We start from the raw sequence: 27,902 nt of genomic DNA, 5'->3' as shown, positions 1-27,902 counted from the left end.
CAGCACAACATGTTCCTCCATCCTTCTATGTGTTTATGCATAAATAACAAACAACAAACAATCCCAGAGTTAACACAAACTACTGTATGATAGTTATTTAGGCCCCTCATAATATATTGTTATTAACTGTAGCTATAGTGGACAGTATGGTATTGTCATTTTTGATTAGTAATGCCTTTCATATAGGAACTAGATTTTTTGAAGTCAAAAAATATGTGTTTAGTATGTTCTACAATTTTAAAAAACCTGTGATTGGTAAATACATTATACCTAGAGGGGAAAAGGCTGACCTAGAGGACTAGAGGAGAATGGATATTGCATTCAACAGGTGGCCAGAAAAACAACTTCAAATGTGTGATAATACTGCTCCGTCTCTGCTGGGTGTGAAAATATGTAGGGCCCAACTGTTTGCTAACACAATCGCATTTACGGTGGCAAATATATGGGGTGAAAATAAGCCAAACAAAATCATTTGAAGCAGGTTCAAAGTGAGATGTCATGTCAGTAGAATGTTTAAAAGAGGACAAAACAGTAAATCTAAACAACAGTGATCGATAATCATTAGTAGAATCACCAGAAATCCAACAGCAGTGTGGTCTCTGTCTCAGCGGCTAAATGGCTAAAAGGACCTAACAGGACTCTGTCTGCCATCTGCTCACCCAAACGTGTCTGCTATACATGGCCCACTTCCAAAATCCCTCAATAAAAACAAACTAGTCAGCAGCCAGAGATCAAAGTGTCAGCTCAAGGATGATGCATCAAAATCGGCCTCCCAGGTAAAGTGGCAAGATGGCTGAGGATGTCTGTAGTTGTTCAGTCTGCTATGCTGAGGATTGTTCACAGATGGCACAAAAACTGTTTCCATCAGTCATGAGTGTGTCCCCTCAGTTGGTGTGAACTGACTTTTGACTTGTTACATAACACAGTATGTCATTCTCTGAGACAACTCCAGATCGGCCAAGATTGCAGAAGGTAGAGGAAACAAAGTCACATTGGATATCTCGACTTAACAACAGAGTCTAGCAGGATTTGGATTTCCAGCCTCAGACCTCCACAGAGAGTGGCAGGAGCTTCACCACTGAAAATCACCACTTTGTCATATTGCTCGTAATGACTGCCAGTTACTGAGTCACCTCTCCGATGGCAGAGCAGCTGAAAATGCAATTTCAAGTGTTCAGAGTCTTCGGAGGGTGTTGGGAGAACCGACAGACCGTGGCGAAATGAGCATGCTCTGAACCGAGGATAAACCTTAGCAGGGAAGTGGAGGTCTGATAAGGTCGTCTTTTTAAGCACAGGTCACCTTGTCCTCTTGAGACAAGAGCGGAGGCCTGACAGTTGAGTGAATGACATTACATCTCGCCAGCAGTGATAATGGTGTCTGTGATGACGATAAGTACTGTTATTACAAGTATGACTAGCTTGATCTGGACCTGAAGTGCATTGATGACATCTAGATTCCTGAGATTGAAACTCGAAATGGAAATCCAAACTGTGCAAAGACTGGGCATTGGTATTCAGATGCAGTGTGACAACATTAGAGAAATAAAAACAGAGGGGTGTGTGCATTTGTCTCCCTATTGACTGCAGTCTTAAATATTTTTATATCTACCGTGGCAGTTTTATTTTCATTTTTTTCTCATACCACCCACTTTCCAAGCCATCCATTAATAGACAAAACTCCATTTACAATCTGATAACATTATCTTCACAGACTAAGTATGGTATTATGGTGAAAGACCACAGCACTGCTGAGAATAGAATAGAATTTGCCTGTGAACCCATGAATCAAGCTGTTGTTTCTCTTGGCTCAATGTCATCAAGGGTTAGGGTAACACAGTAGACGGTGTTTTTTGATGGAGATGTCATGAAGCTCTAAAAATATTTTTTCACATATTGAGGGTACAGTGAGTAGGAACGTTTTACTGATGGACAGAGCATAGAGAGAGGACAGATTGTAAAGCAGGCTGCTGCAGCGTGGATGCCAGAGCAAAGACTGCATTTTCACATTTTACATGCTGGAAAATCATTCACAGATTACAATTTAAATAATGCCGAACGACTCTAACTACAAGCACCTAAAGGCAGTTCCACACACAGCGAGCATCTCACCCCTCCAAATTCGCAAATCAAATGTAAGGTGACAGTAATTAAGAACACTACAGGATTTCTGTCCACACTGCAGACTGCTCACCTGCATTATTACATTACCTTTTCAGACACATTAAGCTGCATACCATCTTGAGAGCCTCGCTGCGGCCTGTTTAATGAAGTCGGCTGAAACTAGAAGATGTTTAGAGCACAAGCTCACTCTTCCCCTCCCTGTCCCTCATTTGACTGTGTACAGTAGTAGTGTGTGGGAGTTTGGCTTGGCTGGCCCGATCTCTCCAGGGTGCTAGCAAAGTCTCAAGTGTACTGAGGAACCAGCTCAAAATAAATATGCAACCTCTTTTTCGACCGAGGAATTATGAAGACCTCTTGCTCTTTTAGCAGGCATCACTAAAAAACTCCAGAGGTGACAAAAATCTAGCAGTGACCTCTTATACTCTAATGTGATCTAATTAGTTTTATTTGGATCTCTCGTGCCTCTGGAGGCTGTTGTGGGCAGAGTCGACAAAGATCAGCACTGCGATCAGTCGTTTGACAATCTGCATGATGTCATTTGTGGGTTATGTTTTATTTAAAGTTCAAAAGAGAGCAGTCACAACTTAAATCCTGAGAGAAACGGGGTGAAAGCCTGAAGCTAACTTTACTTTTGGCTGTATTACAGGCCCAGAAAACCTACTTTATCAGTTAAGTTGTTACTGTGAGAAATCACGGTCCAACATGAACATTCCAGACAGATTTCATGCAAGAGTTTTGTTTTGTTTTGATGGTTGGGAATCAGTTGGAAAAAGAGGATGTCACACGTATTGTTGAATGCCCAAGAAACCATATGGTAGGGAAAAAAGATTTATTAATCTGTTACTTCTGCTTATATTATTTATTTTTTCCTAGGAAAAAACAATCCCTGTGGTCCTCCAAAGGATGTAGGAACATTTGAACCAAAACGTAAAACCAGGTTGTGGGCTTACAAGGCCAATACTTCTACCAAACCTAAAGTATTGATGTTAATGGAAAATGCTTTTAAAACAATTTTTTGTGATGTGTATCGTAACAACAGCCCACAGATTCTCTCACACTTATGGGTCTCTTTAGCTTTATATAGCCCTTTCCCCCAGACTAAGTTCCATTGTTGAACCATTCGTGTGTAATGCCACTGCTCTTATCCACCCTCAGCTCTCACAACATCCTTTTTTCCAGCAGTGTTTTCAGCTATAAATGGTGCGTTTATTCAAAGAACCCCAGTTTATTGGATTGGCTGACAATAAACAGCTGTATGGATGAGAGGCGGGGTTACAGAACAACTAAAGCATCAAACATGAGAGAGACTTGTTTGAAAGGTAAAAAAAGAAGACCTACAATGGAAAAAAAAAGCTGTAATATTCACAAGTTTCTATTCCCCTGTTTACGCAATAATGTTGGCCCAGAAAATATATTAAGAAATGCCAAAAGTATATGTCGAAAGAACTTTAAGCCTGTCTTGTAACTTTATCAGTAGAGTATTGCACAAATTAGCTGTATACTGGAAGCGAAACCATCTTCTGACAGAAGCCAGGCCTCCTTACACTGCTCTTATTTATCCGGCTCAATGTGTCCATCTGCTGGATGTTAGTTAGATCTGCCATGACGTCATGTTCAGGTTCAACAATTTCACAGAAAGAGGGGGTGGGGTGGGGGGGTTTATTTTAAAGAAAGGCACAAACAAGTCAAATACATTATAGTAAAATGTTTTATTCAAAAACATCCCAAGTAGATTCATTTATAATATCTTACAAATATCTGGTATGAACACTCAAACAAAAAGGAAAAAAGTGTGAGCGTGACATTTAAAGAGGGACAAGACAACAAAAAGAAATAATAACTTGATTGGCAAACTAACTGACAAACATTAAACCCAACCTTTATTCTTATCCAAGCCCTCAAAGAGAACTGTGTCTTGACCAAGCATAAGCCAAAATCAAGAATATGGCTGTATGCAAGGGAGCTGCTGTGCTCTTTGAAACTGAGCTGATGATTCTTTGTAAAAGTGAAATGATTGGACAATGCTACGAGAAGGAGGTGAAGCTAGTGCTGTAATCTGTCTCAAACATCAAGACTCTCTTATTGGGATTAAACGCTACTAGGTTCATGAGATCGGTTTGAAAATAATGGTATGTTCTTACTGCCTTCATTTGACAGTTTAAAGAATATAATCACACCAGTTGCACGCTTTATTTGGGCTTGTCTGATATTGCAACTAAATTAGTGCAGAGCTACTGAGGTTAATTTGAAGTTACAGATTCATGTAGCAAGATTAATGATTCCCTATATATGAACTTTTGTGTAATACTCTACAATTCAGTCACAGTTACAAAAAGGAAAAAAAAACCCAACAAAAAACAAAACAAAAATCTAATTATTTCGATCAATAAGGACGCATTTTCACATTCATGGAAATTAATTCTTGCACGCTTATGGCCAAAAATGTCACCAGCTCTGTGCATCATGGTTCAGTTTGTTCCTCACAAACCACAAACAAGTCTCATTGTTTGTAACTTTGAGAAAGAGGATTGTTTGGGTGTTGCACTTACTCTCCTCAAACTGTTGGATAGCAGCCTGATTTAGCACATGTACAAAGTCGGTAAATTAATTCCAAACATGGTCAGAAACTTTGATTCAAGTTTCTGTTTTGTTGACATTTCCTCAGCTTGACACAAGTGTCACGCTGAACATTTCCCTCTACATTTTATCACCAAAAAGGTTACGCGACAATACTCTAATGAGGTTAATTCTGATTTCAAACAAAGAACTCCGTGTGGGGAACAAGAGAGGGGCTCATTATCTCCTGAGGAAGAGATTCTGCATTGATGCACAAGACGTGTCCAGACCCAGAATAACTCAACTCAGCACCTCAGAGACATTTCATATGCAACCTCCAATTAGGGAGTGATTTTTCCAGATACTGTTGCAAAGTAAAACTAGCAGATGTGGTGTAGCATGCAACTGAGCATCAGTGGTTGGGCTTTGAACATAGCTTTAAACCGTGGTGAAAAGGAAAAGCTTTAGACATGAACAAAATACAATTAACAGTCATTGTTTCTGGTAGAACAGAGTTAACCAGCTAAGCACAAACTGACATCAAAGAGCACTGACAACCAAACTGGATACGTCCTGTCTCTGCGCTTAATTTTGGGAAGACCAATCTTCTGGCAAGGCTGGCGTAGTTGTTTTATACATTCATGGGAACGAGACTGTGACCACGCCACGGTACGAGGAAGGTACCGCTGCAGACAGACACATTACATATAGTACTTGGACTGTTTTACAATCAAGCAAAAGAAGGCACTGGAAACATATTATACCACACTGGATTCTTATGCTCTCAGTTATCCATCTTGAAAAAGATAAAAATCTAAAAATCTTCTCTGGACATCATTTGTTTTTGAAAAATAAAGTCTGAAATGTTTAGAAAAATTATTTTTGCACCTTTGACTCGTTTCAGCAAGGATAGTTTACAAAAATTAAGCTGCTATTAAAAAAAAAAAAAGGGAAAAAAATACTTATGGCATTTTGGTTCTTACATAAACCTCTGATTGACCCATTTGCACTAAAAATCTGAGAACATGACAACATCGACTATTCTTTTGTGCTGATAGGGAAAGAAAACTTGTGTGTGTCGTTTTGACAAACAAGTTTAGTTTTTAAAAAAAGTGTTTAAATGCTTTATAGATGTACTATAAAAGCAGAAATGTATGTTACCTTTGAAATGGAAACAAAAACAAATAAATTAGTGCTCTGTGTCGACAAACACTGTTAGAAAAGAAAGAAGAGAGGAAAAACAAAATACTAGGTGGGTCACAGTGCTACCCATTTGGACAAGGGTGTTACTAGAGGTGAAAGGACAGCGCTACATTGGACAGTGCCATCTTCCTTGGTTAAAAACAGCACTTATGGAAGTCACAGTCCTCGCTTGCTTTAACATGATAGGGGTCACTGGATGTCCAGTCTGCTGTACTTCACGCTGTGGTTCCAGTGCAACGCTCGCCACGACAATGGCAGCTGGTAGTTCCGGGGGACCGGGCCGTTCACGTTCTCTTCAAAGTACTGGAACAGTCTATACCACCACACCCGTGAGAACGGGTTACTCTGTGATGTCTCTTTCAGCGACTGAAACACAACAACAACAAAAAGGAGAGATCACAACTGAGCCACAATTCCTATTGTGGCAGGTTAAGACCTTGTAATGGTACCTGTAACTCACATACTCTATACAATTTACGTACTAAAGCACAGGCTCTATTCAGCTTTATTCACTCCAAAACAACACATTTGAATTCTAGTACATGTCTATGCTACACATGATTTTAGCCCACTGGTATGTGGTTGCTAGGCAACATGACAACATTATAATATATGATATAGATAAGAACTTAGAGGGACCTTTGGTATGTTTCGTTGTTCAACTCTTTATTGCTAATTTTGTGTTTTATAGCAAGATTAGGCATCGTTACTTTGACAACATTATCTTTGTCCAAAAAAATAAAAAATATAAATCTAGCAGACAACATAAATCACCTGTTGGTTCGCCATAGTATGGTACCACCAGAAGAGACGTGTAGTGATAAAGTAGGCCACAACCACATCCACAGTGTAGTGGTCATGGGCAAGAAGGATGCAGACTATTCCCACTGCACTCAGAGTCCAGCAAAGCCAGTGATACCACCAGAATCGCTTTGGAGAATCTACCAAAAAGAGAGGGAAAAAATGTTCAATATACCAGAAAGAACAAACCATATACCAAAAAATTGTTTTCTCCTCCTATGAATTCCAACTCCTGTATCAGCTGGTACTGATGTGTCAGTGTGACCCTACAGCAATACTTAAAGCTTTTCTTCTTTTCACCACTAGATGTCACCACTGTATCAACCGGCACTGCAGTGCCATGTAACACAGGCAAATAAAAACCTTTCAAACACCAGGATTTAATCAAAAACATTGCCACAATATGATAAAGCAGTTAAAAAAGCTACAGCATTTCATCCGCATTCTGGGTTAGCAGTAAACAAGGTTGGTGTGGGTGGGGGGAATGGGGGTGGGGGTGCGGGGTGGTTAGATAATGGTTAACGCCTGCTGAGCAACAGAAACTGTTGTTATGTAACCAAACAACAACTAAACAAACTGACACTAAGATGACAAAAAAAAAAAAAAAAATGTCGAGATGGAAACACTTCCTCTTCACTTTTACACAGGGTCCACATTTGCTTGTGCAGTTGTGTCACAGTATCTACTCGAGTGTGTGATGCCAAAGGCACTAAAACAGAAAGCTAGTTGGTAAATCGAAAATATATAATCTCAGTCCATCTTAATGCTAATTTTAGTAGCAGAGAAAATCGGGGGGGGGGGGGGACCCCACACATTTTTAAATGGTTTATGGGACTGTCAAAATCATCAGTTTTAAACAGAAAGCTTGACTTTGAAAAAGGGAACTGACCCTAGAAGTGAAATATTACAATATATTCTTAATTAAACTGCAACATAGACAAAGTTAAACTTACACTCTTTGATGAAGAGGTACGTCAGTGTCAGCATGACAGTGTGGCCACTATACAGGTAATCTCCACACATAGTGTGAGAACCTGTGATGGATAGTCCCCCACCGGCAATCATTTTCATTACTCTCCTCATCTGTGCCTCCCAGTTCCCAAGCAGCTGAAAGAAACACAGTTGTTCATTAATTCACCTCTAAAGTACGATGCCGTCGGCAAGTGTGTGCACATAACTTATAAAAAGCAAAAATGTAAGTTTGTCGTTGCTTTTTAGCTTTCCTTTGAATCCCCGAATTCCATTATTTTATGACAATTATATTATTTAGATATAGGTAAACCATACTGAAGATATGACAATTGCAAAATACCTGGTTACAAGTGAAAGCTTCTGCAACCATACGCTCACAAAAACTACTATATTGGAAGCAAAATGTACAGTGTGGGAAAAGGAGTTTTCACAGCAACCTATGCAGTCCCGTGAAACTGTAAGTACAGCCTTACTGCTTCCACAGGAATTAAGAAGTGTAGTAGCAGCCAGGTTCTGCTAATCAAATACATCTGATTAATAAATCATCAGCAACTGACAATTCCTATAAAAGCAGAGATGTATGCAGTTTGCTGGTCTGGTGCATTCAGGTGTGTTTTTTTTGTTTTGTTTTTTTAGAAGAAAGCCTCTCGTCTCTAAAATTACGCATCTGAACAAACCACAGGACTTGAAAAATAAGACCGCAGCGGAGATGTTTGGTAAAAACCAAACACAGCATGTCAAGACCAACACCTTACACCAATTGTCAAGCAAAGTAGTGTAGGGGCCTTGATTTAGACTCATTTTGCAGCAACAGGACCTGCATACCTTGCAATCATTGAGCTGACTCTGGCTACGTCCACACTAGCCCGGATAGGTCTGAAAACGCTCGGTTTCACAGAGTTGAGCGTCCACATTGAAACGGCCCAAAACGCTTACGTTCCAGTCCTGCGCATGCGCAAAAGCGAGTGAGAATTAAAGAATTTGAAGAAAAGCTATCTGGAGCATGTACAAACTGATATTAATCTTTTTAAGGGCTGTCAAAATTGAGAGCAATCAAAACAACTGCTGTATAATGCCCTCTGCTATCTTTGTTTAATTGGTCACATGACTGCATCACATGACTAAAATGCGTTTTCGAGTGTCCACTCTGTGACGGGACAGCTCCGTTTTGAAATGTATGCGTTTTCGAGGGCGTTTTCAAAACGCTGCGTTTTTCCTTGAGGAAAACGCCGTCTCAGTGTGGATGGGAGGCCAAAACGGAGAGCAAACCATGCATTTTCAAACAAAAACGCATTAGTGTGGACGTAGCCTACGTTTAAGTGCTCTAATGTCAGGTGTGAAGACATCTGTCTGACAGTTTGACCTAAATTAGGTCAAGACAATGAACCCAAGCACAGCAACAAATCTATAACAGAGAGGCTGAAAGGGAAAATAATCTAACTGGGTCATTGCAGGATCTAAAGTCTAGACATCAACCTAATAGAAATGCTGTGGCCAGCCATTAAAACAGCTGTGCATAAACTTATGTCCACAAACTCCAGTAAAAGCAATGCTGTAAAGACGAGTGACACAAAATATTCCCACATTGTCGGTCGTTGTGTCCTTGGGCAAGACACTTACTTTGCCTACTGGTGTTGGGCCAGAGGGGCCGATGGCGCGATATGGCAGCCTCGCTTCTGTCAGTCTGCCCCAGGGCAGCTGTGGCTGTAGCTTGCCTCCACCAGTGTGTGAATGTGAGAGTGAATGAATAGTGGAACTGTAAAGCGCTTTGAGGGTCTCGAAAAGCGCGATATAATTGCAATCCATTTTTATTATTATTACATTGATATGAGAGACCGATAAAGTCGAATACAAAACAAGTCATTACTGCTAAAAGTGGTTCTGCAAGCTAGTGAACCTGCAGGGTTGCTTACGTTTTCCACAGGAATTCAGAGTCCTGTGAAAGGTTTTCTCACATGACAATAGTTTAAGTAGCCAAGTTTAAAGTAACAATACATGATGAATCCCTTTGAGATGTTTGAACCATGAAAAAAAGAACTGTAATGCTGTAGTATCTGTTAATATCCATAACATTATGTGGATTTTATATTTTCTTTTAACATACAGAGTCAAATAACAAACACATCTTTGTTATTTGAAGACCAACTTCTTCAGGCTTTGCTGCACCACCGGAGGAAGTGGTTTGGTATTTTTACATAACAGCAAAAAGCAAGGGTGTACGAAACTATTGGGGCAGAAAAGCTGTGTGGCTTATCTGCCCTCAATCTTACATTTCCCCCAAACATGTCAACATGAGCAGGGTAGGCTACATGACCTAAACTTTAGTAGCATGATCCTAAAATAATATTTTAAGCTAGGTAAAAGAAAATATTATCCCCACAGAAAGCCTTGATTTAGGGATGTCAAACTCTTGGGCCCAATCCAGCCAACTTTGATCTCAATGGAAGCCCATTTCCGCCACTAAGGAAAAAAAAAGAAAAAAAAGAAAAAAAGATCCATAACTCAAAATTTCGAGTTATTTTCTCGAAATTTCGACTTATTAACTCAAAATTTCAACTTATTTACTTGACATTTTGAGAAAAGTAACTCGAAATTTCGAGTAAGCACTGCCAATCAGTAATCTACGTGAATGACGTCATTTCCTTGTTACCCGGAAGCTGAAGCCCTCAGGTACAAATGCTACAGCTAAGCTACCGGTATTACATCCAGTCATGAATGCACAGATTGCTGAGTAATTTCAGCGTGGCTTCAAAAATGATGAAATCCTTGTGTTATTAGCTGAATTACACGGAGTTACTATCAGCAAACGTACTCGTGAAAGCACCAAACGTTTGCAATCCGGTTTTGAGTGCGTGTTACTCTGCGCCATACGCTTCCAGGTAACAAGAAAGTGACCTCATTCACGTAGATTAACTCGAAATTTTGAGAAAAGTAACTTGAAATTTCGAGTTAATAAGTCAAAATTTCGTGTTATGGATATTTGTTTGGTTGGGGGTTTTTTTAGTGGCGGAAACAGGCTTCCATACAAGTGGTACAGTTAAGTGAAAGTCCCCTTTTTTGGCAGTGTCAAAGAACTTTAACTACAAATTTAATACCTGACATTGTTTTTTCGACCAGTCGGCCAATTCTGGCCCTTTGGTTTTTTGTTTCTCATTCTTGATACAAAGGCTTCCAATAAGGAGATATGAAAATGCTTTCCTAGCATTTGCAAAATAGGAACCCAAAGAAAGTTGAGCAACTACTTGACTCTCCCATGGCAAAAATAGATGGACAAATACAATCAGTGATCAGTGGAGACAACATTTGTTCCAAAATCAGTTAAGAAACAAACTATTCATGCTCATACCTTTGGAGCACATTTAAAGTGCATCCCAGGAACAGGCAAAGTAGTGATGTACATTGTAATACACCGGTACATGTAGAGTGTGCCCACAATGAAAAAGAACCTTCTGCCTATTATTGACCTGGAGAAAAAAAGAAGAGGGAAGAGAAAGAAAGTAAATAAAAAAATAATATATTTCCATTTAAATGAAATTTTAGCTTTGGCAAGCTAAAAGTTTACACCTAACTGAGACGGTGACTGTACCTGTGCTTGAGGAGTATCCACTGTATGAGCCAGAGTGCCACCAGGAGCATGCCGTTTATCTCACAGATGGAGAAAGCCCACTCTATCCTATCAAACCAGTCGAAGAACTTATCGGGCAGTGGTGGAGTGTGCTCCTTTGTCGGGACTCTCTCGTGGACAACCGAGATGACAACAGTGGTGGTGACAAAGCACACCACCGCATAGAGGAATGCTATGCCCGTCTTCCCCCACTCAGCAGGGAATGGTGTAGCCTCCATTGTAGGGATAGGAATTTGAACCATGTCCTGGAATTCCTTCAATGTGCCATTTCTGTGGGACTTACTACTTCCGTTGGATATTCCACCAACGTGCCCATTTGCGTGGCCGTTTTTATGAGCCTCCATGTGTGTCTCTAGCTTTAGTGTCTCCAGTCGCTCCAACAGCTGCTGCCCACAATCAGACGACACCAGTGAGAGAGGAGGCTTTTGGAAATCTGCTTCTGTGAGCCTGAGTAAAGCAGGGCCATTCATCTGCTGGAGGGCATCTATGTACTCCGGCATTTCCACTTTGCTCAACCACTGGGAAACATCCTCTGCTGTCCATGCCACCACCTTCCTCATTTTGGCCAGCGGGCAATGTGGAGGATTAGGATGGTCCCCAGACTAGAGGTTAAGGGTTAAAAGAGATTTGGCTGTTTAAAGGATAGTGGTACATCCTCTCCAGTTTTGGCACATGGTGAGTTTCGCACCTAGAGGGAGCCCAAGCCTCCTCTTATTGTGATGAAGAAAAAGAAGGAAGCAAGATCTCTTAGGGTTAGGACCAACAGATGAACAGATGTGAGTCACAGCAGCTCCCTTCACCTCACAAGCTTTTTCCGCACACTTCACCCCTGTGAAAAATAAAATGCTGTGAATCAGACTGCAGTGGTAACATTCATATCCATTTCCACATACTCCACCCTAAGAGAAATTAAAACATGATTCATAATGCTAGTAAACGGCACTAAGTCAATTCTCATGCAGACATCCGGCTTAGGCTGCTACTGGGTGTGGTCTATACCGGATGCCTGACCAGACCTGCAAGCCTGTGTGTGCATTCCGTTTAATAGAGCAGCATGTTGCAAACCACAGATCAAACCACCAAAGATTTAATTCAGGGTTAGGGTTTCAGATTCAAACAGATGTTGATGGGAGACCTCCCATGCAAACATGAACACATTATGAGTCTTATCTGCTGAGAGGGTGTGAAAATACACACAAAACATGTCATGGAGTGCTTCTTTTGAGTTGCAACATAAAAGGGGGTTTCTGGTTCAAAATCACTACTATTTGACAAAGGCTCACAGATCTGAGGTAAATGCAAAGAAAGAGATAGTGATGGATAGATGGAAGGAGAAAAGAAAACATCTACAGTGTGAGGCAGGGATTCATCGCTCACGGAATAAGCGGAGGAGACAGGGCCAAACACAGATAAATCCTAATTTCTACAGTTTGCTGGAGTAGACTGTCAAGCTAGCTGACCAAGTAATTCAGGTTGTTTCACAATATTATCAATCAAAACAAAAAAAAAAAGAATCACAAAAGCTCATATTCTCTGAGAAAATAATATTCTGCAAGTAAATCGTGCCTTTTACCTTCAACTTAAGTTTTCTTTTTGTAGTGTGCATAGTAACATCAAAATCTTTACACCAGCTAGAAGATGAACTCACGTATCTGCTGCATTTCATTAGTTTGTTTATACACCGCGGTGTAGGCGGCTGACACAGGGAGGCCCTGCTTGTGATTCTGGGAGAGCGATGTACATCTGGAGACAAATTCTGCTCTACCACATGGATGGGTCAACAGAGCAGGAGGATGGGAGGGAACCAGGCTCAGAAGAGGAACTCATAAATCAGAATGAAGGTCAGAGCTGAGCACTAAGTCAGCCCCACCCCTGTCAGGAGGGCAGTCAGCCAGCAGTCATGCCCTCATATAGCCAGGTCAGCCTAGGCCAGCAGCAGCTAAATACACTGGCAGACTGACCGGTTGGCAGGACAACAAGCTGCACATCAGTACCTCATCTCACCTCCAATCTGCTCAGAGGCCTCTTCATTTAGGCCAGCAAAACAGGGCCAAATAAAAAGGCTGTAAGCTTGGTTGTCTACAGAAGCAGTAACACCTGGCATCGGATTTATTCTCGCTGATGTCAGGGAAATAATTTGACCTACTCACTCAATAATTCCAACGCATACAAAACACTACTAAAAGTAGAAGTGTAAAAAAATAAATAAATAAAGACAATGCTAATGGTACCCCCACGGACCAGCTACGTGACATCCCAGCTGTGTACGAAGACATAGCATGCTGGGAGCAAAGCAGAGCAGCATTTACAACAATGTGTTAACAGTTCACAAGCAAGACAGATCAGAGATTAGCTGTCACTGAGTCAGCTGGGTGCGAACGACCTTCGGTCTATGAATCAGCTTACTTCCAAATAATCTCACACAAGCAAAGGGAAACAACAAACGAATTCTCAAACTAATAAAGTAACCTGTACAATCACATGCCATGCCACATTATTAGGTACACCTGTTTATCTACCCTTTAAAGCAAATATCTAATCAGTGAGTCACATGGCAGTAGCGTCATGTATTCAGGCATGTAGACACTGTTAAGATAATCTAAGGTTCAAAGTACCAGAATGAGGATGAAAGATGATTTAGATGACTTGGAACGGGGCATGGCTCTTGGTGCTGTGACATTTGGATGGCAAGGTCAGAATTTGTTATACGCAACATGAAAACATGGATCTGTCCTGCCTTCTATCATCAGTCTGGGTTGCCAGTAATTGTGTGGGAATTTTATTATCACACTTTGAGCATGTGTAAATGCCACAGCCTTACTGAGTACTGCTGATGATCATGTCCATCCCATTATGACCACATCTTCTGATGGTTGCTCCCAGCACCATAATGTGCCATGTCACAAAGTTCAAATAATTGTGTGAATGCCTGTTTCTCTTTATTCTTTATCCTTTCTTTATTCTTGTTGCTTCCGTACGTTTTTTGCACCTTAACTAGTCCCACAGTTTTTATCCGATTTTTGCCATTCAAACTTTAAACAATTCTGCTCCTTCTGCTTATGCTGGCTTATAACGTCTATACTTTTTGAGAAATTAAATTTTTAATGCAATTATTTTTGCCCATTGAAATGAATGGAACACGTTATCAATGTGGTCACGTATTTTTGCTTGCCAGGCTGAGGTGTGTTTTAGCTCAGTGAGATGAGTAGCTGTTTCCAGACCGGGAGGCCAGGGTTCAAATCCCGCTTATGGCAATGTTTTTTTCAGTTAACAGTTAACAAATTTGTTTTTACCCTTTTCAACACAAATTTCCACTTCATCCCTTTTCAGCACAAATCCCAGCTTTGTCAGCTGTTTTCAGCAGAAACTCTGCTGATTCACCTCTATTCAGCACAACCTTCTGCTTTTTTACCTGTTTTATGCAGAAGTTCTGCTGATTAACCTATTTTCAGCAGAGTTTTCAGCCTTTTCACCTCTTATCAGCACAAAGCATCCTTTGCTCATTTCAGCAGAATTGTCAGTTTCTCAATCAATTTTTAGTTTCTCGTACGCCAGTTTGGTTCAGTGAGATGAGTAGCCGCCTTAAGGCCAGGAGGCCGGGTTCAAACCCTGCTCAGGGCAACTTTTCTTTTTATGAGACAGTGTAACTTTTTCCACCTATTGTCAGTACAAATTTCTGCTTCTTTCTGCAGAATTTTCAGTTTATTCGCCTCCTTTCAGCACATAGTTTTACTTCTGCTTTTTTCAGCAGATTCCACTACAAGGCATTCACACAGCATTTTCGCAGGAAATGCAACTTTTTCTAGTGTAAAACTGGTTTTGTGAACATGGCATGGTACCAGATCCTAATCCAGTAGAGCAACTTTGGGATGGGATGAAAAGAAAGATTTGCATCATGGATGCTCGCAACAAATGTGGAATCTATGCCACAAAGAATTAAAGCAGTTCTTAAACCAAAAAATTAAAATGGTGAATAAACATCACTATTTTCTATATTTGATACAAGCCATTCTAATCCTGCCAGTAAATAACTGAAGCGACTATCTACCAGGTATTTTCCAAAATGGAACACAGCCATTAAAACCAAATGAGCCTAGTACTTGGAATTCAGCATTGCACGTAAAGCTAAGGCTTGCTGGCCAAAAGCATGTGGGCATGCTTTTCAACTATAAAATTAATAATTAATTGTTGTTTAACAGCTACAAATACATCACAGGGTGTGATGGAAAGAAATAAAGAACAAAGGAAGCAACCATCATTGTACAAGAAGCATTTTGGAGAAGCAGATCATGTCACCACTTCCTCATATTTTCACATGTAAGCTCTGTTGCACACAAAAAATAGAATTATTCTAACAAGGATAGTTTTAACACAAGTACAGTACCACCCATGAGCAACAATATATCACCAGACAAACATAAACCCACCATCCATAGTCTGGTTGGTGAGCCAAAAGTGGGACCAAGAGACTCATTTACATCAAGACTAAGAACGGAGAGTCGATTCAGATCAGTAATTCAAAAAAAGCTTTTCTAAAAACACAGTTGCTCTGCTCGACATTCATTCCTGTACTTGACAGGGTAGACGCACTGATGACTTTCTGTTGGGCCAACACTAGATACACGCTTTTTTAAATGCTTGAAATTAATTTGAGCTTAAAGTGTCAGCTGTGTGATGCGCTTAACTACTCCTTCTTACGTGTTGCAAAATTTATGTTTGCATGAATGGATGCAAACACATTGTGTTTATATTTTATCAGATTTTATCAATTTTGCTGCACATTTATTTGTTTTGGAGGGGGTTTTTTTTCTAACCTTTCCAAAACAAACTGCTGCCTCTTGTGAGAGCTGAAACTTCCCAGCATGATTAATCACCTTTGTGAAATTAGGAGAAGTACAGACTTGCATATTTTGGGCTGTGAATACTGATGCACACTACAGATGTTACCACAAATAAATGTGCACAGACACAAGTAAACCGGACTCACCTGTGCTGGTTTATATAAATATAAGCGTATATAAAAAGATCATCAGCTGCGCAGCTATTTTGAGAACAACTCTTGCACCTACAAAACCTGTGCAATTATTTGAAGTTAGCCAAGCACATCACTTTGCTTTAAAAGGGCAACTAATATTAGTGTTATTAAAATTATTTGTGCTTCGTTTCTGATTAATCAAATGTGGTGAAATTGCAGTTCTGTTTTTTTATTATAGCACTAACATAAAAGTAACCACTCTCTGTGTTTCAACTCCAATTATGTGGAGGGGAAAAATTGATGAATTTCAGCTTTTGATGCACAAGTGTCTCTTATTATATTCTATGCACAAGATAGTAAAATAAAATGAAAAACAGCATTAGAGTTCTCTAACTACGTCAGCTACATCCATACAGACATTAGTAAATGTCTAATAATTCGATCAGAAAATTATTTAACTGTAGGCTATAGACTTTGCATGCCACATGACTTGTCTTGAGAAAGGTACACAGTTACTTTTGTTGTTAGGCAGTGATCAATCCAATCTCCATACCAAGCACATTTAGAAATAATGAAGTTACTACTCTTTTGTCACATGCATACATGCAAGCAAGCAACGCTCTTGGACAGGAGACCCTCATGGATGTTGCCTGCTACTGCAGGCAAGTAATAAAACAAAGAGTTGCACCAATTCCAGATTTTAATTTCTTTTTAAACTCTTACCAAAGTGAGATTTAACTATTTAAATCTCATTAACCTGACATAGATTCACACAGCCACATCACAGTAATAACTTCTATTCTCTATAAACTTTCTGAGCTACAGTAGATACAGCACTGTATGCAGCCTAACACCTTTTTTTTACACACCCTCCGTGTCACTTGTGCACCAGTGTAAGTGTGGTGAAATGCACACACTTTCTGATATTTACAGCTCAGAACGAGTACTGATTTATTGAGAGTATGAGGAAAAACTGCCAGCAAATCACTTTGATACTTTGCACCAATAAATCTCACTTGTGAAAAGCTTGTGTTGCCTTTAACCTATGTCTGCATGTGATACAATTACCATTTTGTGTAAATGTAAATGCAAAACATTTTATGTCAATGGAAGTAAACAAATATGATATTTCCACACAACTGCTTTTAAAAAGGAATGAATCATTTATCTTCTTCCTGTTCTGTGATCTAAGGGCGTTGGCCTTTTCTTTGTTGAGATTTTGAAAGGCTTCTATCCGATTAAAATATTTTTTGTACCTTTGGAGCCCACTAACAATTAATGAACAAGACGCTCTCATCTGTATCCCTTTACAGCATGCAAACAAACACCCCCATAGAGAGACAATGAAAGGACAATATTTACATAGCCGGGCTAACCTGGCTGCAGTGAAAGATTACATTGATCAAATGTAACCCTGTTTGTTCCTGTGAATCACATGGTAGTTCAGAGAGCCCTACTCATTGGAATGACTTAATTTGGTTAGGCCAACTCCTTCGACTATGGTCCCATTTCTAAGAAACTGAGAAGGTCAGATTCACAAGAAGAAATCAATTTGCAAGCATCATTCACACTGGTTCTATACTTTAAAACTTCCTTAGTGGTGAATACTCAGGAATGAATAATCTCCTCGGGCTACATAAAATAAAAAAAAATATTAGGTTATGTTTCTGTTACTAACTAATAAGTGTGTGTGTGTGTGTGTGTGTGTGTGTGTGTGTGTGTGTGTGTGTGTGTGTGTGTGTGTGTGTGTGGGGGGGGGAGAGAGAGAGACTGCGTTTTTTAAAGTCCTAGCACTTTATATCAGGATGGACATGCTACCAAAGTAAACATCCGTGCTTTTGCACAGTTACTTCTTAATAATACTTAATCTATGCCATGAACACACGCAACTTTCTCATTTAACCTACAGCTTGATGTTGCTTTCTTAAAATAACAGAATGTATATTTAGTGTTGCAGAGGGGTATGACCCCTTTGAAATGTGACCAAAAATAAATGCAAAAACCACAATTGCAAGCATCATATCTTGAAGTGACCCAATCAGCTTCAGAAGCCACGTGAAATGCAGAACAAGATACAGCCACTAGAAAGTTTTGCATAATATTGCAGTGACAGTGACAACTGTCATGACCAGACTATAAACTGTGGTTATAACTGCATGACTGTAGGTATAGTACAAAGTGCCCATGGAATGATACTGTCATTAAAATGAGCCATTTCTACTCCTTCCCATGTTGGATTTAAAATCCAAAGGGCCCAAAGGCAAAAATCATTCAGTCTTGAATGAATTCAACTGAAGTTGTTGAAATATTACCTCCATATCATTATTTTACTACTTTATGTTATGAAACCTACAACATATGCTGTTCATACCTTAAAAATCCTGCTATCACAAAACAATGTTATCTCAAATCAATCTGTTAACTGACAGTGCAAAGGTGCAAAAACAGGATGCACAAGTCTCTGGGGGAGCTGAATGTCACAACAACCAATGTACTGAGAGTTTCTGTCTTCTAATGAGAAAACCACCTGTGGCTTTATGGGTCATGGATAAAGATGATAGGCCCATACAGCCCCAGAAGATCATCACACTAATTAGCTAGATGCTCTGTTCATCTGTGTGTGGTGTAGACACTTCATAAATTATATCTGGGATAGCACAGAGAAGACTTGTTGTCAACAGGGAGTAATTAGTGTATTACCCAGCATTGACTACATATTAGCATTTATCAACAATCTGACTACAAAGACGAATCTCATAGCTGCAATGACCTAGCAGACTTGGGCAGAAAATTCCCAACTTGCCAATAATGTTTTCTGACTGAAACTAGAAAATCGGTAACTCATGTCATTTAGAAAAATCGTAAAACATTTAAAGCACACTTTAAATGCCAACAAAGCACAATGATGATTCTCAACTAGCCTGGACTTTGGACTTTTAAGGATCATTAACTTACTGTACTCCAAGTCTTCTGGGTCCTTCTTGTCTGGGTTTCTGCAACCTCAACAGTCTTTACATGAAGAGGCAATCAGTGTGCCCTTTTGATATCCTCATGGCAAGGAAGGTCAAATGGAAGGAAAACAGCTACTTGCTCATCTATATTAACGTACTATTTTATTTAAACTATGTATATGACCTCCTTAATCCATTAGGTATAAAAGTGTATGTTAAACGTTTAGTCATGTGGAAGCCAGGGCAACATGAACCAGACAAAATTGTATAGGTATGATTAGTCTTAAAGCTCATTACCATGTAGGCTCAAACTGTATCTTTTGCAGTCTGCTTCCTCATTATACGACTGACGTAAACTGAATGGGAAATCATCTCTTGACTTTCTAGCAATGCTTTGTGTCTACACAATTTGTGTTTCATATGTCATAGCACTGGTCTGCCGTTGGTCACTGTTACACCAGCTACCCCAAGTACATTACTAGGTTCATTTTTCCATGTAAAATAGCCTAAAATCTACAATAAGGCTGCACTAGGGGTGGGCGATATAAATTATATACAATAGAAACAATATAAATTTGGCCAACGATAGAGATTTTGACTATACCGCTCTACCGCGATAGCGCATGTTGATGATGTCATCAAGCTGCGTCTGTTTTGGTCAAAAGCATCGCAGTGGCTACAACCATTATCATCTGCAAATTATGCCGGGCGACAGTCATAGCAAAGAGATGAAGCACTTTTGAAATATGGGGGAAGCCAAAAACTGTGCTTCCTCCACTTCGGTAACATTAATTCATTAATGTTGAATTCTCTCGCAGCTGTTCTATTCCCATGTTGTTGCAGTATATTAATAACTAACCTTGTATTGTGGATGAATAATCTCAGTTGTTCTCCTGACTGAAGTTTGGCCCGTGTATAGCATCCTGCTATGCGATTGCATTTGTCCCTAACCACCAGAATCCCTCACGTTAACTTTTATTGAGTGGAAAAAAAGTTGGCGTTCATCCTCCAGCTTCACTGTGCTAATGTTATGCTAACATAGCTGTGTCACTAGCAATCACATAGGACAACATTATATACCAGGTAGTCCAACTTTAGTAACCCTGCAAACATCACTGCTGTTTAGTTTTCTGTCTTTATGTTGGAAGTGATAGCAGAGCTGTACGTTTTATTTAGTTTTAAAAATCAGTCACAACATGGTATGTCATGTTTAGGTGGAAACTAGCAAGCTAACTTCCTGTTAACTTCTAACTCCGTTAAATGTAATAAATTCTGTTTTCATGGATGCATGGATGTTAAACTTAATTGTTATACCTGGTAAAGCAGCAACACTGATGATTTTATTAAAGATGAAAGAATTTAGACAGTTTTTAACTCTCAGTGTTTGTTTGACTTTGGGACCTGAAGTAGATGGCGTTTTGGACCCAGATTACTCCGCGAAGCTCCTCACTACGGCAGCCGTAATGCTCTGACAATCCATCAAGCAGTGCAGCTTACCAAAGTTGTACCTAAACATTTTTTAACAGATTTCTGCACACCAAAATTGGTTCGAGGTCAGTAAGCACAACCAGAATTCATACATAAGGCACACTCTCAATTTTTGAGAAAATTAAAGGACTTTAAGTGTGCTTTATGGTGTGGAAAATACGTTATACAGAAGAAAAGAATATATTGCGATATATATTGTTACCACACGTGCTTCAAATTATACCACGATATGGATTTTAGGCCATATCGCCCAGCCCTAGGCTGCACCGTATCATACGCTCTGCAATAATATTCTTATAAATTTTTATGTAATACAAAAGTGTTATACTATGCATTTACATGCATAACACTGACACTAGCCGATGTCTGAGTGAGAGACCAGCATGTCAGCCTATGCCGATACAGTACCTAAAATTGTAGCTATTACAGAGGACAATACTTTGTTTAAATGTTTAACAGGAACAGTTTTCTTACATAATTTGCAAAATCTGTTTCATCACTTGATAAAAAAAAAAAAAAAATAGCTCCACCAAAGCACCACAAGGCTATGACGACATGTGACGAGATGCAAGCAGCTGGTGACGTGCAGCCCTAACTCCGATAACTAATATGGGATGCAAAGAGGAACCGGAGCTACCTGAAAGAAACCAAAAAGGAAAATACCCAGCTCAGATGTATGCAAGGAAAATATAAAAGGCCTTCAGTGGTAGCTTGATCTGCTTAAAATGTCTTACCAACAGCCCCACCCATCATGCTTGCCAACATGTGTTTGCCATGGCCCGGCATCAACTAAAAACTTAAACTAAAAGCTTACACCTCTCCAGTGAAATTCCTACTTATGCACTGCCCTTTTGTTGCAGAATTATTAAAATGCCATCTTGTATTTTGACACAATTTCTTTCCTGACATTTCCGTGCTACTAGCCTAGATTTCTAAAAGCTGTTGTAGGACACAAGAAACTGGGGCATCATGTGAGTGGTGGTAAAATGTCATGTGTTTCTAATTATGGCAGAAACAGTACTGAAGCTCTCTGCATTTTACTTGGCCCATAAATGCTTAATTAAACCAATAGCAGTTGATCAATAAAATGTAAAGTCAACTAACACGTGCATTAGCTACTAGCATTAACACATAAGATTGCATATTAAGGCACAAATATGCTAACTATTTTCAGTCATGAAATAAATATCTAATTTTTTAAATTATAAAACCTATGAAATAAAAAACAGAAACTGAATATTAACAAAAATTTACAATACAGAATTAGTTAGTGTAAGTGGTACTATTACCCAGAACTAAGTTTAAACTAGGCTAAGTTACTGCTACCCAAAGGGAGCGCACAGTGGGGATCAAGCCCTAATTAGGAAGATTTTAAAGAGTGCTAAAACTCAATGCCAACCTTGTTATGAGTTATTTTGATAATGACAGCAAACGACAGACCTTAAGGTCAAAGTAGTTGCAATTTTAGTTAATCCCAGCAGTGTTAGAAACGAGAGGCTGTTCAAAAGAAGCTGGTGTTTTAGTCAAGCAGCCAAATATGCTGAACCATACTTATTAATATAACAAATGGTCTTTTTATCAGTTTTCTGATTTTGCTGGTGTTGCCTTATTTATGTGCAACTACCTTTTTATATTCAGTATATAGCATTTAGCTGCTTTTTCATTAACTCTTTTTAGCCTAACATAGAACAAGCCCACCAGAGCCTATCTTTACATTTTTATATGCTGTTGTGCCATTCTTTGGAACATTTCAAATTGCTATGAATGAATACAACTGTTATATCCCAAATTAAACTACAAGGAAATTAAAAATTGTTTTTGTTTTTTTGTTAGTTTTTTTTTTTTTTTTTTTTTTTTTGTTGAGGTTCTTTTTGCTTTTGTTTTTTTGTCAAAATGTCAGAGGTATATCCCTCAAAATTATGAATGGACATTGATATACACTCCTTTTTATGAACTGCAGCATAAGCAAAAATAGACATTATTCTGCACAATTTGCAAAAACAACAGCATGTGCATCAAAATAAACAATTTCCAGAGAGAGAGAGAGAGAGAGAGAGAGAGAGAGAGAGAGAGAGAGAGAGAGAGAGAGAGAGAGAGAGAGAGAGAGAGACTTTCCTGTCTCGTCCGGTTTTCAAAGGTAATGGCCACATTGAACCAACGTAGGATGTGCTGTGAACAGCTGATCAGATTGGCCAAGCATGTGTCTGGATTATAATGTTTTTGTTGTTGCATGCGCCTTTTACATGACTTTTGAAAACCCAGGAAACTGCAGACTGGGGCATGCTGACTGCATGATATGCAAATAAAACTCCAAAATCTTCATTTCCAAAAAGTAATGTTCTAACTTATTTGTTTGCAATTCTACCAGGATTTAAAAATAGATCTGCAAATAGGATCGCAGGGCTCCCATCAGCTTTTAAGGGTTAAATTTAGGTAAGTATGTCAGGAAAGTTTCATTCATATAGCAGCTTTCAAGACTAATATCACTAATATCACAACAAAAATGCTAGAAATAAAAACATTTCCAGACAGAAAACTTTTTTTAATTAGCTTTTAGCTGAGGTCTTGATCGCAAGACCTCAATTAACCTAAAGATGTTTCTAACTGAATGCTATCTGTATATCAGTGATAAGAAATGTCCTTAAAAGTTCTCAAAATGTGCAGAACAAGGATCATACAATTGAAATCAAAAAAGAACCTTGTGGCTCACCTTAAACAAAATAAGTGAAAAAGGAGCTGAACTTAGAAGCAGCCACTGAAAAAGATCGTTCACACAGATATGAAGAGTAAAGTGAGCACAAGATTTTGAACAGTGTAGCCTGTCAGTCATGACTAGAGAGCACAGTACATAAACAAATAGCAATGCCAGAATCTTAATTGTTAAAGGGTGGTGAGAAATTTGAAAACTGTAACAATCTTAGAATCAATAGTTGTTATATAAATATTAACAAACGGCAATATTTATTAAGTCGTAAAAGCAAGCATGAACCTAAGGTTTAACACAAACATCCAAAATGAAACTGAGTCAAAAGTTTCTTAGTGTAACTCTAGGTCCCTTCGCCACTTTTGGAAAAGGGACCTCATGTTTCCATTACTTTAGGCACAAATCTCACAAGGGCCACAAACAAGTACTTCTGTTTTCTCTTTATCGAGTCAGAGCAAATTGTGAGCCATCCAATTTTTAATAGAGTCTTTGCACCTATGCAAGATCTAGAGGTTTAAAAGAGATATGTAATTAAATGTCATCTGTGTATCAGTGATAACAAATGTGGACCATGAGGACCATATATATCAGAAACTATAAAGGCTCCAAAATAGAACCTTGTGGCACACCAAAAGCACAAGAAGTGAAAGAGGCGGTGAACTTAGAAGCAGCCACCAAAAAAGAATTAAGAATAATTCAGTGAGATATAGAGTTGAAAAAAAGAAAGAAAAAAAGAGGACTTTGAAAATTCCAGCCTATGACCAGAAGGCACATGATGTAAACAGACAGCAATGCAATTATTAACGGGTGCTTAGAAATTTGAAAAAAAAATTGCCATCTTAGAATCAGTAAGTGTTACATAAATATTAAGAGGGACCATGTGTCAGACTAGTCTGAATTTATGGTTCTTAATACACATCACTAGACAGTAATCCTGGACAGTACTGGACAGTAATCCAGTCAAAGCCATTATACATGAACACAAGTTATTAATAGTGTTATGTACCCAGTAGCTACACAACATAGAAAGTTATTAACATATTTAGTTACTTTCATGTTTTGTTTTTGTAATTACATAATGTAATTACATAATTACATCATGTGTCAGTGTTTGTGTTTCTCTTGTTTGTTAGCTCAATTTTGGTCACTTCTGTTAGATAACTTACTTCACCTTATATGTTGACATTGTATGGTTTGTTCCACTAAACTCACCTCTTTTAATGGCCCAGAACTATGACTTCCAATTACAATTTGATCGGTTTTCCATTTTTAGGTAAAACAAAAGACATTTGTTTCAAAAACTACACACGTGACCAAATGTTTAGCCAGTGGCACCAACATAAAATCATAAAATCATTGAAATCATTTATTTACCACTAAACATTCTTTAAACTTACTTTAAACCTCACCATATCATGAAAACATTTCAAAAATAATCTAAATAAAAACTGAAGCAGCAATGTGCATGAGAAACAAAATTTTGGCTATGACTGCACACTGTGTTACTAACCACCTTGGCCCTTCACAATTATTTATTCTGAATGAAGGGTATTTAATCCTAGTGTAGCAGTTCAACACCACTTCAAAAGCACTGACAGAAGGACTGTGGCACCTGACAAGTTTACAACTTATATAGTTTATGCCAGTACAAAATAAAACTCTGCCACACACACACCACCTCCTGGTCTGAAATGACTTTAAAATTTGTGAACAAAATCCTCAAACGGGTTAAGCATAAAACTATTGATTACTACATTTCTAGAGAGAAAGGTAAGGATAGCAGGATAACATTAGTCACCTTATCAAGCACACCTGACAATCTAAAGCACTCTAGTAAGGTGCTGGGTCCACTTTTATGATGCCCATACTGTTCGTTTTTCCCTGACACTGTCACAGCTTTGTTAATTGTTAACCAAGACCTCCATCACCTCGGCAAATATATCAGAAATCGCTGGTTGGCACAAAGTGACGTGGACTGTTAGTAAAACTTTACACATGTCAGCAAACCCTAACTCCACATATTACATTAATATAAAAAAAATATCAACATTAAATACATCTAGTATATTTTTGACAAATGAATGAATGAAGAATAAATGTAAACTTAATTAATGGGGAATAATTCAAGAGTTAAATTTTATGCCCAAGAGTGCGTTGTTTCAGTCTGCCCTGCCCAGGTAACGGAGAAGTAATCAACCAGTTATTTAGGGTTTCTGAGCATGACTAATATTTAGCTTATATGGGTATCACTATTACAACAAAACAAATCCACCCAAACCACTACACCAGTATGCAGTATGCACTGCTAACGCGCCCAGTGTATCTTTCACAAAAGGCTTTATTTACTAAAACTCTGTGGTGAGTGCACATGCATGCTTCTTCCCCCCTTTTATCTGCTTTTCCCTGTCTTGGAGTTTCTGTCTCACTCGTCTTCCTCATCCTGCTCTGTTCATAACTGTATCTCTCCTCATTTCCTGCCGCTGTCTGCTTCTCTCTCTTCTGCAGAGGCTAGACCCAAAAATTTCCCTAAGCTTCCACTAACAGTTTGTCGGCATATGCAAACATCACTCATAAGCGTGCTACTGTCAGTTAGATTCAAAAAGTTGGATGTCAAAACCTAGACAACGGTGCTATCACTAACAAAAATAATAATAAATACACCACCTCATACACTTTAATTGCTTCCTGTAACCAACATCAGTGATAAACAAACAAACAAAAAGTAGAGAGTTTGTGTGTCTGTGTTAGATATTTTTAATTTCTAAATTATAAATTAAAAATTAAAAACGGGGGGCACACAATAGTCAATGACAGCATGGAAACCCCATTTCCTTCCCAGTTCTCGAGGAAAGGGGAAATTCATGGTGGTATTGTTGTCCAATCTGTTTTTCATGGCTGTGCCTAGAGGAATCACATTTTTTACCCCTTACTAAATGAAAAAAATCTGTTTTCTTGCTTGTCAAATGCTTGTTCAATGTGTGGCATGCTTCCCTTGTGCAATGAGGCGTTCTCTGCAAAAGCTCTGAGTACAGTGACAACAATAAACCCCATTTAACATTTTGCCTTCTTGACACTGGCTGCAGTCACACTGTTTATCGCAGTGAAGAGCTGCTTTCTCAACAGTTTCTTGGCACAGACATCTCCCTGTTCACTTCGTTCACTGTCTCTTTTGACTGGTGAAAGTCTTCAGGGCATTTCCTTGTGCCCTGTGTGGATATCGGTGGTCATACACAGCAAATGAAACAGATTTCGGTTTTGTTTCTTCAAAGAAGCTACAATTATTTAAACACTTCTGTTTCCTTAAAGTGAAGTGGGCTTCTCTGTTGCAGTGTGTGGAAAACAGTGCTATGTCAGGTCCCACCTCTTCTTCTTTATCTTAAGAGAAGCAAAACAGATGCGGCTGTTATTCAGCCAAGAAGCACAGGGCTAAAACAAATGTTTGACTATCTTTTTCTCTCGGTTAATATTTACACAGAAAGAGTAAGAGTAGTACAGCGAGATTGGTGGAAAATACACCCACTGATCCGCCGTCTCTGTAACGTTAACGGGCACACCTGAGATTTAGCTTTGCATCCAAATAATGGTTGACTCAAGCGACTTAGCGTGCTAAAAACACCGCTTTCATTCACACCAAGGCCTTAGCAACCGCTCTGTATAGTGTGGCTTAAAAGCTTATAGTCTGACCACCTAAAAATAGATAGACAAGCTGGCGTCTTCAGTATTTAGCTAGCTAGCCTGCTAGCTTGGGCTCTTGTGTTGAAAGCGAGGGTCTGGGAGGACAGTAAGTGTGTGTGTGTGTGTGTGTGTGTGTGTGTGTGTGTGTGTGTGTGTGTGTGTGTGTGTGTGTGTGTGTGTGTGTGTGTGTGGAAATAAAAACTGCACATTAATAACCAGCACGGGTTAAAATCACCACACAGAGGAGTGTAGCCGAATCCTGATAAACGATAACGGGACATGTTTAGTCGAGAAGAGTCGATAAAAATGTTTCAACACGAGGCCAGGGAGCGCTTAGTGGGCTAACGCAACGTTTGGAAATACATGGAAAAGATAAGAAGTGGTCGCACAAAAGAGCAGCTGTTGCAATACAGCGGTTTATCTTTCAGTTTGTAGTTAACACATTAACTTAGGTTAACCTATCTCCACACGACTCGGAAGCCAAAGTGTTAACTTAACAACTAAATATGGAACAGCGAGGTATCTTTCGATAGCTAGGTTCGTTTTCGACATTAGATAACTGTATTGAAATTGCCTTACCGTTGAAATGTGAAATGTTTACGGACCTCTTCTCGACTCGTACTGCTCAGTACCGCAATGTGGTATGTATCTTTTGGTCAGTAGGGTAGGCGGGTTAGCAGGGAGTTCCCCACACGACGTCATCAAGTGCTGCCTTCAAGGATCAATGGAAATCGCACAACTTAAAAAATGACGCTTCATGCAACGTGACCAACGATGAGACTCAGCAGCCCACGACTCCCATTAAGCATAAAAAAAAGCAACAAAATCGAC

General features: G+C 39.1%; 1 protein-coding gene across 1 annotated transcript; it reads right to left on the bottom strand.

The window, feature by feature from the left end:
• Nucleotides 1-3,819: 3,819 nt before the first annotated feature.
• Nucleotides 3,820-27,838, bottom strand: LOC102794004 (phosphatidylcholine:ceramide cholinephosphotransferase 1-like). Its single transcript, XM_006783764.3, has 6 exons — nucleotides 27,651-27,838; nucleotides 11,240-12,107; nucleotides 11,000-11,117; nucleotides 7,635-7,788; nucleotides 6,655-6,821; nucleotides 3,820-6,246 (listed from the first exon to the last, which is right to left on the bottom strand). Exons 2-6 carry the CDS (start codon nucleotides 11,836-11,838, stop codon nucleotides 6,070-6,072), a joined length of 1,215 nt encoding a protein of 404 aa, XP_006783827.1. The 5' UTR covers nucleotides 11,839-12,107; nucleotides 27,651-27,838; the 3' UTR covers nucleotides 3,820-6,069.
• Between the last annotated feature and the right edge of the window lie 64 nt (nucleotides 27,839-27,902).

Source organism: Neolamprologus brichardi, chromosome 13 (genome assembly GCF_056152115.1).
Source record: "Neolamprologus brichardi isolate AB-2024 chromosome 13, ASM5615211v1, whole genome shotgun sequence".
Classification (NCBI taxonomy): domain Eukaryota; kingdom Metazoa; phylum Chordata; class Actinopteri; order Cichliformes; family Cichlidae; genus Neolamprologus; species Neolamprologus brichardi.
The sequence above is the reverse complement of the archived record's forward strand: the minus strand, read 5'-3'. Positions and strand labels throughout refer to the sequence as shown.